This window comes from Oncorhynchus nerka, linkage group LG18, assembly GCF_034236695.1.
Source record: "Oncorhynchus nerka isolate Pitt River linkage group LG18, Oner_Uvic_2.0, whole genome shotgun sequence".
Lineage (NCBI taxonomy): Eukaryota > Metazoa > Chordata > Actinopteri > Salmoniformes > Salmonidae > Oncorhynchus > Oncorhynchus nerka.
The window spans coordinates 12,554,625-12,570,688 of record NC_088413.1 but is presented as its reverse complement, the minus strand read 5'-3'; the positions used below and the strand labels follow the sequence as shown (position 1 = coordinate 12,570,688).

General features: G+C 44.5%; 1 protein-coding gene across 1 annotated transcript in view; it reads left to right on the top strand.

Moving 5' to 3' along the window:
• si:dkey-92j12.5 (multiple PDZ domain protein) overlaps window positions 1–16,064 on the top strand; it is a 166,460-nt gene that overhangs the window by 55,540 nt on the left and 94,856 nt on the right. Inside the window, exon 12 of the mRNA XM_065004530.1 lies at window positions 8,205–8,351. Within this exon, the coding sequence (XP_064860602.1) occupies window positions 8,205–8,351 (147 nt within the window). The remainder of the gene's footprint in view (window positions 1–8,204; window positions 8,352–16,064) is intronic.

Sequence of the window (16,064 nt, the reverse complement as noted above, 5' to 3'; positions counted from 1 at the left end):
AGTACAGCTATATAGAGTACAGCTATATAGAGTACAGCTATAGAGTACAGCATCCGTTTGGGGCATCCAGAGTACAGCTATCCGGAGTACAGCTATATAGAGTACAGCTATATAGAGTCATGCAGCTATATAGAGTACAGCTATATAGAGTACAGCTTCTCATAGAGTACAGCTATATAGAGTACTCAGCCTATATAGCCATGAGTACAGCTATATGAGTACAGCTATATCCAGAGTACAGCTATATAGAGTACAGCTATATAGAGTACAGCTATATAGAGTACAGCTTTATAGAGTACAGCTATATAGAGTACAGCTATATAGAGTACAGCTATATAGAGTACAGCTATATAGAGTACAGCTATATAGAGTACAGCTATATAGAGTACAGCTATATAGAGTACAGCTATATAGAGTACAGCTATATAGAGTACAGCTATATAGAGTCTATATAGAGTACAGCTATATAGAGTACAGCTATATAGAGTACAGCTATCCACAGTACAGCTATATAGAGTACAGCTATATAGAGTACAGCTATCCACAGTACAGCTATATAGAGTACAGCTATATAGAGTACAGCTATATAGAGTACAGCTATATAGAGTACAGCTATATAGAGTACAGCTATATAGAGTACAGCTATCCACAGTACAGCTATATAGAGTACAGCTATGTCATTCTCAAACAGCTAGAGTACAGCTATATAGAGTACATAGCTATATAGAGTACAGCTATATAGACAGCTATCCACAGTACAGCTATATAGAGTACAGCTATATAGAGTACAGCTATCCAGAGTACAGCTATATAGAGTACAGCTATATAGAGTACAGCTATATAGAGTACAGCTATATAGAGTACAGCTATATAGAGTACAGCTATATAGAGTACAGCTATCCACAGTACAGCTATATAGAGTACAGCTATATAGAGTACAGCTATCCACAGTACAGCTATATAGAGTACAGCTATATAGAGTACAGCTATCCACAGTACACTAGAGTACAGCTATCCAGAGTACAGCTATATAGAGTACAGCTATATACAGTACAGCTATATAGAGTACAGCTATATATACCTATATAGAGTACAGCTATATAGAGTACAGCTATCCTATATAGAGTACAGCTATATAGAGTACAGCTATATAGAGTACAGCTATATAGAGTACAGCTATATAGAGTACAGCTATATAGAGTACAGCTATATAGAGTAACAGCTATATAGAGTACAGCTATATAGAGTACAGCTATCCAGAGTACAGCTATATAGAGTAGCAGCTATATAGAGTACAGCTATCCAGAGTACAGCTATAGAGTAGAGTACAGCTATCCATAGAGTACAGCTATATAGAGTACAGCTATATAGAGTACAGAGTACTAGCTATCCAGAGTACAGCTATATACAGCTATATAGAGTACAGCTATATAGAGTACAGCTATCCAGAGTACAGCTATATAGAGTACAGCTATATAGAGTACAGCTATCCACTACAGCTATATAGAGTGTATCAGCTATATAGAGTACAGCTATATAGAGTACAGCTATCCAGAGTACAGCTATATAGAGTACAGCTATATACAGCTAGTACAGCTATATAGAGTACAGCTATATAGAGTACAGCTATTCCAGGTGAGTACAGCTATATAGAGTACAGCTATATAGAGCTATATAGAGCTATATAGAGTACAGCTATATAGAGTACAGCTATCCCAGAGTACAGCTATATAGAGTACAGCTATATAGAGTACAGCTATATAGACAGCTACAGCTATATAGAGTACAGCTATATAGAGTACAGCTATAGAGTACAGCTATATAGAGTACAGCTATATAGAGTACAGCTATATAGAGTACAGCTATATAGAGTACAGCTATCCAGAGTACAGCTATATAGAGTACAGCTATATAGAGTACAGCTATATAGAGTACAGCTATATAGAGTACAGCTATATAGAGTACAGCTATATAGAGTACAGCTATCCAGAGTACAGCTATATAGAGTACAGCTATCCAGAGTACAGCTATATAGAGTACAGCTATATAGAGTACAGCTATATAGAGTACAGCTATATAGAGTACAGCTATATAGAGTACAGCTATATAGAGTACAGCTATATAGAGTACAGCTATATAGAGTACAGCTATCCAGAGTACAGCTATATAGAGTACAGCTATCCAGAGTACAGCTATATAGAGTACAGCTATCCAGAGTACAGCTATATAGAGTACAGCTATCCAGAGTACAGCTATATAGAGTACAGCTATATAGAGTACAGCTATATAGAGTACAGCTATATAGAGTACAGATATATAGAGTACAGCTATATAGAGTACAGCTATCCAGAGTACAGCTATATAGAATATACGTATAACGTATATACATAGAATAGTCGTGGCAAAAAAGTTTTGAAATTGACACAAATATACATTTTCACAAATTCTGCTGCCTGTTTGTATGATGGCAATTTGCATATACTCCAGAATGTTATGAAGAGTGATCAGATGAATTGCAATTCATGTGCAAAGTCCCTCTTTGCCATGCAAATGAATTGAATCCCCCAACAACATGTCCACTGCATTTCAGCCCTGCCACAAAAGGACCAGCTGACATCTTGTCAGTGATTCTCTCGTTAACACAGGTGTGAGTGTTGACTAGGACAAGGCTGGAGATCACTCTGTCATGCTGATTGAGTACGAATAACAGACTGGAAGCTTCAAAATGAGGGTTGTTCTTCCTCTGTCAACCATGGTTACCTGCAAGGAAACGCGTGCTGTCATCATTGCTTTGCACAAAATGGGCTTCACAGGCAAGGATATTGCTGCCAGTAAGATTGCACCTAAATCAACCATTTATCCGATCATCAAGAACTTCAAGGAGAGCGGTTCAATTGTTGTGAAGAAGGCTTCAGGGCGCCCAAGCGCCAGGACCGTCTCCTAAAGTTGATTCAGCTGCGGGATCAGGGCACCACCAGTACAGAGCTTGCTCAGGAATGGCAGCAGGCCGGTGTGAGTGCATCTGTACGCACAGTGAGGCAAAGACTTTTGGAGGATGGCCTGGTGTCAAGAAGGGCAGCAAAGAAGCCACATCTCTCCAGGAAACATGTGGCTTCTTTGCTGCCCTTCTTGACACCAGGCCATGATATTCTGCAAAAGGTACAGGGATTGGACTGCTGAAGGCTGGGGGCATCCGTTTGGGGCATCCGGGAAAAAGCTTGTCCGGAGAAGACAAGGTGAGCGCTACCATCAGTCCTGTGTCATGCCAACAGTAAAGCATCCTGAGACAATTCATGTGTGAGGTTGCTTCTCAGCCAAGGGACTGGGCCCACTCACAATTTTGCCTAAGAACACAGCCATGAATAAAGAATGGTACCAACACATCCTCTGAGAGCAACTTCTCCCAACCATCCAGGAACAGTTTGGTGATGAACCTTTTCCAGCCTGATGGAGCACCTTTCCAAAGGGCAGAAGTGGTAACTAAGTGGCTCGGGGAACAAAACATTTTGGGTCCATAGCCAGGAAAGTCCCCAGACCTTAATCCCATTGAGAACTTGTGGTCCACCCTCAAGAGGCGGGTGGACAAACAAAACCCCACAAATTCTGACAAACTCCAAGCATTGATTATGCAAGAATGGGCTGCCATCAGTCAGGATGTGGCCCAGAAGTTAATTGACAGCATGCCAGGGCGGATTGCAGAGGTCTTGAAAAAGAAGGGTCAACACTGCAAATATTGACTCTTTGCATCAACTTCACGTAATTGTCAATAAATGCCTTTGACACTTATGAAATGCTTGTATATATACTTCAGTATCCATAGTAACATCTGACAAAAATATCTAAAGACACTGAAGCAGACAACTTTGTGGAAATGAATATTTGTGTCATTCTCAAAACTTTTAGCTACGACTGTACAGCTAGAGAGGAGGGTGTTATTAACCCCTACTATCCCTCCTCTTCCCAGGTGTGTCAGCTATAGAGAGGAGGGTGTTATTAACCCCTACTACCCCTCCTCTTCCCAGGTGTGTCAGCTATAGAGAGGAGAGTGTTATTAACCCCTACTACCCCCCCCTTCCCAGGTGTATCAGCTATAGAGAGGAGGGTGTTATTAACCCCTACTATCCCTCCTCTTCCCAGGTGTATCAGCTATAGAGAGTGTTATTAACCCCTACTATCCCTCCTCTTCCCAGGTGTGTCAGCTATAGAGAGTGTTATTAACCCCTACTATCCCTCCTCTTCCCAGGTGTGTCAGCTATAGAGAGGAGAGTGTTATTAACCCCTACTATCCCTCCCTTCCCAGGTGTATCAGCTATAGAGAGGAGGGTGTTATTAACCCCTACTATCCCTCCTCTTCCCAGGTGTGTCAGCTATAGAGAGTGTTATTAACCCCTAATCCCCTCCCTCCCCTTCCCAGGTGTGTCAGCTATAGAGAGTGTTATTAACCCCTACTATCCCTCCTCTTCCCAGGTGTGTCAGCTATAGAGAGTGTTATTAACCCCTACTATCCCTCCCCTTCCCAGGTGTGTCAGCTATAGAGAGGAGTGTTATTAACCCCTACTATCCCTCCTCTTCCCAGGTGTGTCAGCTATAGAGAGTGTTATTAACCCCTACTATCCCTCCTCTTCCCAGGTGTATCAGCTATAGAGAGGAGAGTGTTATTAACCCCTACTATCCCTCCCCTTCCCAGGTGTGTCAGCTATAGAGAGTGTTATTAACCCCTACTATCCCTCCCCTTCCCAGGTGTTCATTAACCCCTACTATCCCTCCTCTTCCCAGGTGTGTCAGCTATAGAGAGTGTTATTAACCCCTACTATCCCTCCTCTTCCCAGGTGTGTCAGCTATAGAGAGGAGAGTTATTAACCCCTACTATCCCTCCTCTTCCCAGGTGTGTCAGCTATAGAGAGTGTTATTAACCCCTACTATCCCTCCTCTTCCCAGGTGTATCAGCTATAGAGAGGAGAGTGTTATTAACCCCTACTATCCCTCCTCTTCCCAGGTGTGTCAGCTATAGAGAGTGTTATTAACCCCTACTATCCCTCCTCTTCCCAGGTGTGTCAGCTATAGAGAGGAGAGTGTTATTAACCCTACTATCCCTCCAGGTGTGTCAGCTATAGAGAGGAGAGTGTGTTATTAACCCCTACTATCCCTCCTCTTCCCAGGTGTGTCAGCTATAGAGAGTGTTATTAACCCCTACTATCCCTCCTCTTCCCAGGTGTGTCAGCTATAGAGAGAGTGTTATTAACCCCTACTATCCCTCCTCTTCCCAGGTGTATCAGCTATAGAGAGTGTTATTAACCCCTACCCCTAGGTGTGTCTATCCCTCCCCTTCCCCAGGTGTGTCAGCTATAGAGAGGAGAGTGTTATTAACCCCTACTATCCCTCCTTTCCCAGGTGTGTCAGCTATAGAGAGTGTTATTAACCCCTACTATCCCTCCTCTTCCCAGGTGTGTCAGCTATAGAGAGTGTTATTAACCCCTACTATCCCTCCTCTTCCCAGGTGTATCAGCTATAGAGAGTGTTATTAACCCCTACTATCCCTCCCCTTCCCAGGTGTGTCAGCTATAGAGAGGAGAGTGTTATTAACCCCTACTATCCCTCCTCTTCCCAGGTGTGTCAGCTATAGAGAGTGTTATTAACCCCTACTATCCCTCCTCTTCCCAGGTGTGTCAGCTATAGAGAGTGTTATTAACCCCTACTATCCCTCCTCTTCCCAGGTGTGTCAGCTATAGAGAGTGTTATTAACCCCTACTATCCCTCCCCTTCCCAGGTGTGTCAGCTATAGAGAGGAGAGTGTTATTAACCCCTACTATCCCTCCTCTTCCCAGGTGTGTCAGCTATAGAGAGGAGTGTTAACCCCTAACCCCTAGGTGTGTCAGCTATCCCTCCCTCCTCTTCCCAGGTGTGTCAGCTATAGAGAGTGTTATTAACCCCTACTATCCCTCCTCCCAGGTTCCCAGAGTGTTATTAACCCCTAGGTGTGTCTATAGAGAGTCCCCTCCCCTCCTTCCCAGGTGTGTCAGCTATAGAGAGGAGAGTGTTATTAACCCCTACTATCCCTCTCTTCCCAGGTGTGTTATCAGCTATAGAGAGGAGCTATAGGTGTTATTAACCCCTACTATCCCTCCTCTTCCCAGGTGTATCAGCTATAGAGAGTGTTATTAACCCCTACTATCCCTCCTCTTCCCAGGTGTGTCAGCTATAGAGAGGAGGTGTGTTATTAACCCCTACTATCCCTCCTCTTCCCAGGTGTGTCAGCTATAGAGAGGGTGTTATTAACCCCTACTATCCCTCCCTTCCCAGGTGTGTCAGCTATAGAGAGTGTTATTAACCCCTACTATCCCTCCCTTCCCAGGTGTATCAGCTATAGAGAGTGTTATTAACCCCTACTATCCCTCCTCTTCCCAGGTGTGTCAGCTATAGAGAGGAGAGTGTTATTAACCCCTACTATCCCTCCTCTTCCCAGGTGTTAGAGAGTGTTATTAACCCCTACTATCCCTCCTCTTCCCAGGTGTGTCAGCTATAGAGAGTGTTATTAACCCCTACTATCCCTCCCCTTCCCAGGTGTGTCAGCTATAGAGAGAGAGAGTGTTATTAACCCCTACTATCCCTCCTTCCCAGGTGTGTCAGCTATAGAGAGTGTTATTAACCCCTACTATCCCTCCTCTTCCCAGGTGTGTCAGCTATAGAGAGTGTTATTAACCCCTACTATCCCTCCTCTTCCCAGGTGTGTCAGCTATAGAGAGTGTTATTAACCCCTACTATCCCTCCCCTTCCCAGGTGTGTCAGCTATCCCCTACTATCCCTCCTCTTCCCAGGTGTGTCAGCTATAGAGAGGTTAGGTGTGTGTTATTAACCCCTACTATCCCCCCTCTCCCTCTTCCCAGGTGTGTCAGCTATAGAGAGGAGGGTGTTATTAACCCCTACTATCCCTCCTCTTCCCAGGTGTGTCAGCTATAGAGAGGAGAGTGTTATTAACCCCTACTATCCCTCCCCTTCCCAGGTGTATCAGCTATAGAGAGTGTTATTAACCCCTACTATCCCTCCTCTTCCCAGGTGTGTCAGCTATAGAGAGTGTTATTAACCCCTACTATCCCTCCTCTTCCCAGGTGTGTCAGCTATAGAGAGAGTGTTATTAACCCCTACTATCCCTCCCCTTCCCAGGTGTGTCAGCTATAGCTATAGAGAGAGAGTGTTATTAACCCCTACTATCCCTCCTCTTCCCAGGTGTGTCGAGCTATAGCTATAGAGACTATCCCTCCTCTTCCCAGGTGTGTCAGCTATAGAGTGTTATTAACCCCTACTATCCCTCCTCTTCCCAGGTGTGTCAGCTATAGAGAGGAGAGTGTTATTAACCCCTACTATCCCCTCCTTCCCAGGTGTGTCAGCTATAGAGAGGCCAGAGAGTGTTATTAACCCCTACTATCCCTCCTCTTCCCAGGTGTGTCAGCTATAGAGAGGTTATTAACCCCTACTATCCCTCCTGTCCCAGGTTAACCCCTACTATCCCTCCTTCCCAGTGTAAATAGAGAGTGTTATTAACCCCTACTATCCCTCCTCTTCCCAGGTGTGTCAGCTATAGAGAGTGTTATTAACCCCTACTATCCCTCCTCTTCCCAGGTGTGTCAGCTAGATAGGAGAGTGTTATTAACCCTACTATCCCTAGGTGTCAGCTAGAGAGTGTTATTAACCCCTACTATCCCTCCCTCCCTTCCCAGGTGTGTCAGCTATAGAGAGTGTTATTAACCCCTACTATCCCTCCTTCCCAGGTGTCCCAGGTGTGTCAGCTATAGAGAGGAGAGTGTTATTAACCCCTACTATCCCTCCTCTTCCCAGGTGTGTCAGCTATAGAGAGGAGAGTGTTATTAACCCCTACTATCCCTCCTCTTCCCAGGTGTGTCAGCTATAGAGAGGAGGGTGTTATTAACCCCTACTATCCCTCCTCTTCCCAGGTGTGTCAGCTATAGAGGAGGTGTTATTAACCCTACTATCCCTCCCCTTCCCAGGTGTGTCAGCTATAGAGAGGAGATTAACCCCTACTATGTTATTATAGAGAGGAGAGTGTTATTAACCCCTACTATCCCTCCTCTTCCCAGGTGTATCAGCTATAGAGAGTGTTATTAACCCCTACTATTCCTCCCCTTCCCAGGTGTGTCAGCTATAGAGAGGAGAGTGTTATTAACCCCTACCATCCCTCCCCTTCCCAGGTGTGTCAGCTGGAGAGGTTCAGTGAGACCAGTGGTCTAGGCATCAGCACGGAGGCCAGGGCAGGACACCACTACCTGTGCTCCGTCTTACCTGAGGGGCCCGTCGGACAGAGCAGGAAGATACACCCTGGAGACCAGATATTGGAGGTGGGACGGACTGATTAACATCCATGCATTCATTTAAACAAAACATATTTCACCTTTATTTAACCAGGTAGGCCAGTTGAGAACACGTTCTCATTTACAACTGTGACCTGGCCAAGATAAAGCAAAGCAGTTCGACACAAACAACAACACAGAGTTACACATGGAATAAACAAACATACAGTCAATAATACAGTAGAAAAATAAGTTTATTTACAGTGTGTGTCAATCAGGTAGGATAAGGGAGGTAAAGGCAATAAATAGGCCATAGTGGTGAAGTAAATACAATATAGCAATTAAACCCTGGAGTGGTAGATGTACAGAATATGATGATTCATTTGTTTATTCATTGGTTTGTTCGTTCATCCATTCATTCATTTGTTCATTGGTGTGTTCAGTCGTTAACCTCTTCAGTCGACCCTCTACTTTTTTGAACATTTTGTTAAAAATCGCGCAACATTTCAGCGCCCTGCTACTCATGCCAGGAATATAGTACGTTCATATGGTTAGAATGTGTGGATAGGAAACCCTCGGACGTTTTTAAAACTGGTTAAATCACGACTGTGGCTATTACATAACGTGCGTTACATCGGAAAGCGCAGGAAAACCTGATCACAGAAAATGGAAATAAATATCCTTGCGCCACTTCCAGCAATTGTTAACAGTAGGCCGAATTAGATAAGACCGAGCATTCAACTCCCACAGCATCCCCATGTTGTCGAGTATCTTGTGAATTTAATCATCTTTGATTCTTGGTTGAACCGAAAGAGGGGCACCGCTGGTCTCCGCCCAGATCATTCCGGAAGAGCTCTCTCCTGAAATTTTTTCCAAGACGACAGCTAATGATATTTACATCGCCTACGGATGATTTTTATCGCTTATTAACGTTTACTAATACCTAAAGTAGCATTACAAACGTATTTCGAAGTGTTTTGTGAAAGTTTATCGTCTACTTTTGAATTTTAAAAATGACGTTACGTTGTGAAATCGCTGTTTTTTGGTTTATCACACAGTCTACATATAACGATATCTTGGCTTTATATGGCCCGATTTAATCGAAATAAAGACCCAATAGTGTTTATGGGACATCTAGGAGTGCCAACAAAGAAGATGGTGAAAGGTAATGACTGTTTTCTATTGGGTTTGTGTATATAGAGATTGGAGGATGTTTGTGATGGAATGCTAATTGCATTTAATGAGTGTCATTGGAGGCCAAATGCTAATTATTTTGTTTACGTCCCCTGCTGTGCTTTTCTGTTGTAGTGTATTGGTGCATGCTATCAGATAATAGCTTGCTGAAGCATTTTAAAATCGGACTTGTTGCCTGGATTCACATTCAGTGTAGCTTTAATTTGATACCCTGCATGTGTATTTTAATGAACTTTTGAGTTTTAACTAATACTATTAGCATTTAGCGTCATTCGCATTTTCATTTCCAGAGATCTAGTTGGGAGCTATTTAATTGATTTATTCATTTGTTCATTCATTTGGTTTGTTCATTCATTCACTGCTTTGTTCATTCATTTGTTCATTCATTTGGTTTGTTAATTAATTCATTTGTTCTTTAATTCACTGCTTTGTTCATTCATTCATTTGTTCATTCATTCATTCATTCATTTGTTCATTCATTCATGTATTCACCCATCCACACATCCAATGTAACATTGACCCTGTTCTGCTGTGATGTAGCTACATGCAGCACATTGACCCTGTTCTGCTGTGATGTAGCTACATGCAGCACATTGACCCTGTTCTGCTGTGATGTAGCTACATGCAGCACATTGACCCTGTTCTGCTGTGATGTAGCTACATGCAGCACATTGACCCTGTTCTGCTGTGATGTAGCTACATGCAGCACATTCTGATGTAGCTGTTCTGCTGTGATGTAGCTACATGCAGCACATTGACCCTGTTCTGCTGTGATGTAGCTACATGCAGCACATTGACCCTGTTCTGCTGTGATGTAGCTACATGCAGCACATTGACCCTGTTTGCTGTGATGTAGCTACATGCAGCACATTGACCCTGTTCCCTGTGATGTAGCTCACATGAGAGCATCAGACGTTGACCCTGTTCTGTGTGATGTTGTATGGTGTTCTGCTGTGAGCTACATGCAGCACATTGACCACGATGATGATCTGCTGTGATGTAGCTCCCCCTGCAAAGAGCATACCCTGAGTTCTGCTGTGATGATGGGATGGGGAGGAGGGATGGAGGGGGAGATGGAGGATTCTGGAGATGGAGGGATATGGAGATGGAGGGATATGGAGATGGGGGATATGGAGATGGGGGATATAGAGATGGGGGATATAGAGATGGGGGATATGGAGATGGAGGGATATAGAGATGGAGGGATATAGAGATGGAGGGATATAGAGATGGAGGGATATAGAGATGGAGGGATATGGAGATGGAGGGATATGGAGATGGAGGGATATAGAGATGGAGGGATTTTGATGGAGGGATGTGATGGAGGGATATAGAGATGGAGGAATATAGAGATGGAGGGATATAGAGATGGAGGAATATGGAGATGGAGGGATATGGAGGAGGGATATAGAGATGGAGGGATATGGAGATGGAGGGATATGGAGATGGAGGGATATGGAGATGGAGGGATATGGAGATGGAGGGATATAGAGATGGAGGGATATGAGATGGAGGGATATGGAGATGGAGGGATATAGAGATGGAGGGATATGGAGATGGAGGGATATAGAGATGGAGGGATATGGAGATGGAGGGATATAGAGATGGAGGGATATGGAGATGGAGGGGAGCTATGGAGATGGAGATGGATATAGAGATGGAGGGATATGGAGATGGAGGGATATGGAGATGGAGGGATATAGAGATGGAGGGATATGGAGATGGAGGGATATGGAGATGGGGGGATATGGAGATGGAGGGATATAGAGATGGAGGGATATAGAGATGGAGGGATATGGAGATGGAGGGATATGGAGATGGAGGATATGGAGATGGAGGGATATAGAGATGGAGGAATATGGAGATGGAGGAATATGGAGATGGAGGAATATAGAGATGGAGGGATATAGAGATGGAGGGATATGGAGATGGAGGGATGTGGAGATGGAGGGATATAGAGATGGAGGGATATAGAGATGGAGGGATATGGAGATGGAGGAATATAGAGATGGAGGAATATGGAGATGGAGGGAGATGGAGGGATATGGAGATGGAGGGATATGGAGATGGAGGGATATAGAGATGGAGGGATATGGAGATGGAGGGATATAGAGATGGAGGGATATGGAGATGGAGGGATATAGAGATGGAGGGATATGGAGATGGAGGGATATAGAGATGGAGGGATATAGAGATGGAGGGATATAGAGATGGAGGGATATAGAGATGGAGGGATATGGAGATGGAGGGATATGGAGATGGAGGGATATGGAGATGGAGGGATATAGAGATGGGGGGATATGGAGATGGAGGGATGTGGAGATGGAGGGATATGGAGATGGGGGATATGGAGATGGAGGGATATAGAGATGGAGGGATATGGAGATGGAGGGATGTGGAGATGGAGGGATATGGAGATGGAGGGATATGGAGATGGAGGGATATAGAGATGGAGGGATATGGAGATGGAGGGATATAGAGATGGAGGGATATAGAGATGGAGGGATATGGAGATGGAGGGATATGGAGATGGAGGGATATAGAGATGGAGGGATATAGAGATGGAGGAATATAGAGATGGAGGGATATGGAGATGGAGGGATATAGAGATGAATGGATTTTGGAGATGGAGGGATGTAGAGATGGAGGAATATAGAGATGGAGGAATATAGAGATGGAGGGATATAGAGATGGAGGAATATGGAGATGGAGGGATATAGAGATGGAGGGATATGGAGATGGTGTCAGACATATTGGTGGGATATAGAGATGGAGGGATATGGAGATGGTGGGCTGTGGAGATGGAGGGATATGGAGATGGAGGGATATGGAGATGGAGGGATATAGAGATGGAGGGATATGGAGATGGAGGGATGTGGAGATGGAGGGATATGGAGATGGAGGGATATGAGATGGAGGGATATGGAGATGGAGGGATATGGAGATGGAGGGATATGGAGATGGAGGGATATGGAGATGGAGGGATATAGAGATGGAGGGATATGGAGGGATATGGAGATGGAGGGATATAGAGATGGAGGGATATGGAGATGGAGGGATATAGAGATGGAGGGATATGGAGATGGAGGGGAGCTAGAGAGATGGGGAGATGGAGGGATATAGAGATGGAGGGATATGGAGATGGAGGGATATGGAGATGGAGGGATATAGAGATGAATGGATATGGAGATGGAGGGATATAGAGATGGGGGGATATAGAGATGGAGGGATATGGAGATGGAGGGATATAGAGATGGAGGGATATGGAGATGGAGGGATATGGAGATGGACGGATATGGAGATGGAGGGATATAGAGATGGAGGAATATGGAGATGGAGGAATATGGAGATGGAGGAATATAGAGATGGAGGAATATGGAGATGGAGGGATATAGAGATGGAGATGGAGATGGAGGGATATAGAGATGGAGGGATATGGAGATGGTGTCAGACATATTGGTGGGATATAGAGATGGAGGGATATGGAGATGGTGGGCTGTGGAGATGGAGGGATATGGAGATGGAGGGATATGGAGATGGAGGGATATAGAGATGGAGGGATATGGAGATGGTGGGATGTGGAGATGGAGGGATATGGAGATGGAGGGATATGGAGATGGAGGGATATAGAGATGGAGGGATATGGAGATGGAGGGATATGGAGATGGAGGGATATGGAGATGGAGGGATATAGAGATGGAGGGATATGGAGGGATATGGAGATGGAGGGATATAGAGATGGAGGGATATGGAGATGGAGGGATATAGAGATGGAGGGATATGGAGATGGAGGGATATAGAGATGGAGATGGATATAGAGATGGAGGGATATAGAGATGGAGGATATGGAGATGGAGGGATATAGAGATGGAGGGATATGGAGATGGAGGGATATAGAGATGGAGGGATATAGAGATGGAGGGATATAGAGATGGAGGGATATGGAGATGGAGGGATATAGAGATGGAGGGATATGGAGATGGAGGGATATGGAGATGGAGGGATATGGAGATGGAGGGATATGGAGATGGAGGGATATGGAGATGGAGGGATATGGAGATGGAGGAATATAGAGATGGAGACATATTGGGGATATGGAGATGGAGGGATATGGAGATGGAGGGATATGGAGATGGAGGGATATGGAGATGGAGGGATATATAGAGATGGAGGGATATAGAGATGGAGGGATATGGAGATGGAGGGATATGAGATGGAGGGATATGGAGATGGAGGAGATGGAGGGATATGGAGATGGAGGATATGGAGATGGAGGGATATGGAGATGGAGGGATATGGAGATGGAGGGATATAGAGATGGAGGGATATGGAGATGGAGGGATATGGAGATGGAGGGATATGGAGATGGAGGGATATGGAGATGGAGGGATATGGAGATGGAGGGATATAGAGATGGAGGGATATGGAGATGGAGGGATATGGAGATGGAGGGATATAGAGATGGAGGGATATAGAGATGGAGGGATATGGAGATGGAGGGATATGGAGATGGAGGGATATGGAGATGGAGGGATATGGAGATGGAGGGATATAGAGATGGAGGGATATGGAGATGGAGGGATGGATGGAGATGGAGGGATATGGAGATGGAGGGATATGGAGATGGAGGGATATGGAGATGGAGGGATATGGAGATGGAGGGATATAGAGATGGAGGGATATGGAGATGGAGGGATATAGAGATGGAGGGATATGGAGATGGAGGGATATGGAGATGGGAGGGATATGGAGATGGAGGGATATAGAGATGGATGGATATAGAGATGGAGGGATATGGAGATGGAGGATATAGAGATGGAGGGATATAGAGATGGAGGGATATAGAGATGGAGGAATATGGAGATGGAGGATATAGAGATGGAGGGATATGGAGATGGAGGGATATATTGAGATGGGATATGGATGGTTATGGAGATGGGGGGATATAGGAGATGGAGGGATATAGAGATGGAGGGATATGGAGATGGAGGGATATAGAGATGGAGGGATATGGAGATGGAGGGATATGGAGATGGAGGGAGATGGAGACATATTGGTGGGATATAGAGATGGAGGGATATGGAGATGGAGGGATATAGAGATGGAGGGATATGAGATGGAGGGATATGGAGATGGAGGGATATAGAGATGGAGGGATATGGAGATGGAGGGATATATTGGAGGGATATAGAGATGGAGGGATATAGAGATGGAGGGATATAGAGATGGAGGGATATAGAGATGGAGATGGAGATGGATATAGAGATGGAGGGATATGGAGATGGTGGGAGGGATATAGAGATGGAGGGATATAGAGATGGAGGGATATAGAGATGGAGGGATATAGAGATGGAGGAATATGGAGATGGAGGGATATAGAGATGGAGGGATATGGAGATGGTGGGATATAGACATATTGGTGGGATATGGAGATGGTGTCAGACATATTGGAGGGATATAGAGATGGTGGACATATTGAGATGGGGGATATAGAGATGGTGTCAGACATATTGATATGGAGATGGAGGGATATATTGAGATGGAGGGATATGGAGATGGTGTCAGACATATTGATGGGGTATAGAGATGGTGGGATATAGATGGTGGGATATGGAGATGGAGGATATAGATGGAGGGATATAGAGATGGTGTCAGACATATTGGAGATGGTGTCAGACATATTGGTGGGATATAGAGATGGAGGGATATGGAGATGGTGATGGTGTCAGACATATTGTCAGACATATTGATGGGATATGGAGATGGTGTCAGACATATTGGTGGGATATGGAGATGGTGTCAGACATATTGGTGGGATATAGAGATGGAGGGATATGGAGATGGTGTCAGACATATTGGTGGGATATAGAGATGGAGGAATATGGAGATGGTGTCAGACATATTGGTGGGATATAGAGATGGTGTCAGACATATTGGTGGGGTATAGAGATGGTGTCAGACATATTGGTGGGGTATAGAGATGGTGTCAGACATATTGGTGGGATATAGAGATGGTGTCAGACATATTGGTGGGATATAGAGATGGTGTCAGACATATTGGTGGGATATAGAGATGGTGTCAGACATATTGGTGGGATATAGAGATGGTGTCAGACATATTGGTGGGATATAGAGATGGTGTCAGACATATTGGTGGGATATAGAGATGGTGTCAGACATATTGGTGGGATATAGAGATGGTGTCAGACATATTGGTGGGGTATAGAGATGGAGGGATATGGAGATGGTGTCAGACATATTGGTGGGGTATAGAGATGGTGTCAGACATATTGGTGGGGTATAGAGATGGAGGGATATAGAGATGGTGTCAGACATATTGGTGGGGTATAGAGATGGTGTCAGACATATTGGTGGGGTATAGAGATGGTGTCAGACATATTGGTGGGGTATAGAGATGGTGTCAGACATATTGGTGGGGTATAGAGATGGTGTCAGACATATTGGTGGGGTATAGAGATGGTGTCAGACATATTGGTGGGGTATAGAGATGGTGTCAGACATATTGGTGGGGTATAGAGATGGTGTCAGACATATTGGTGGGGTATA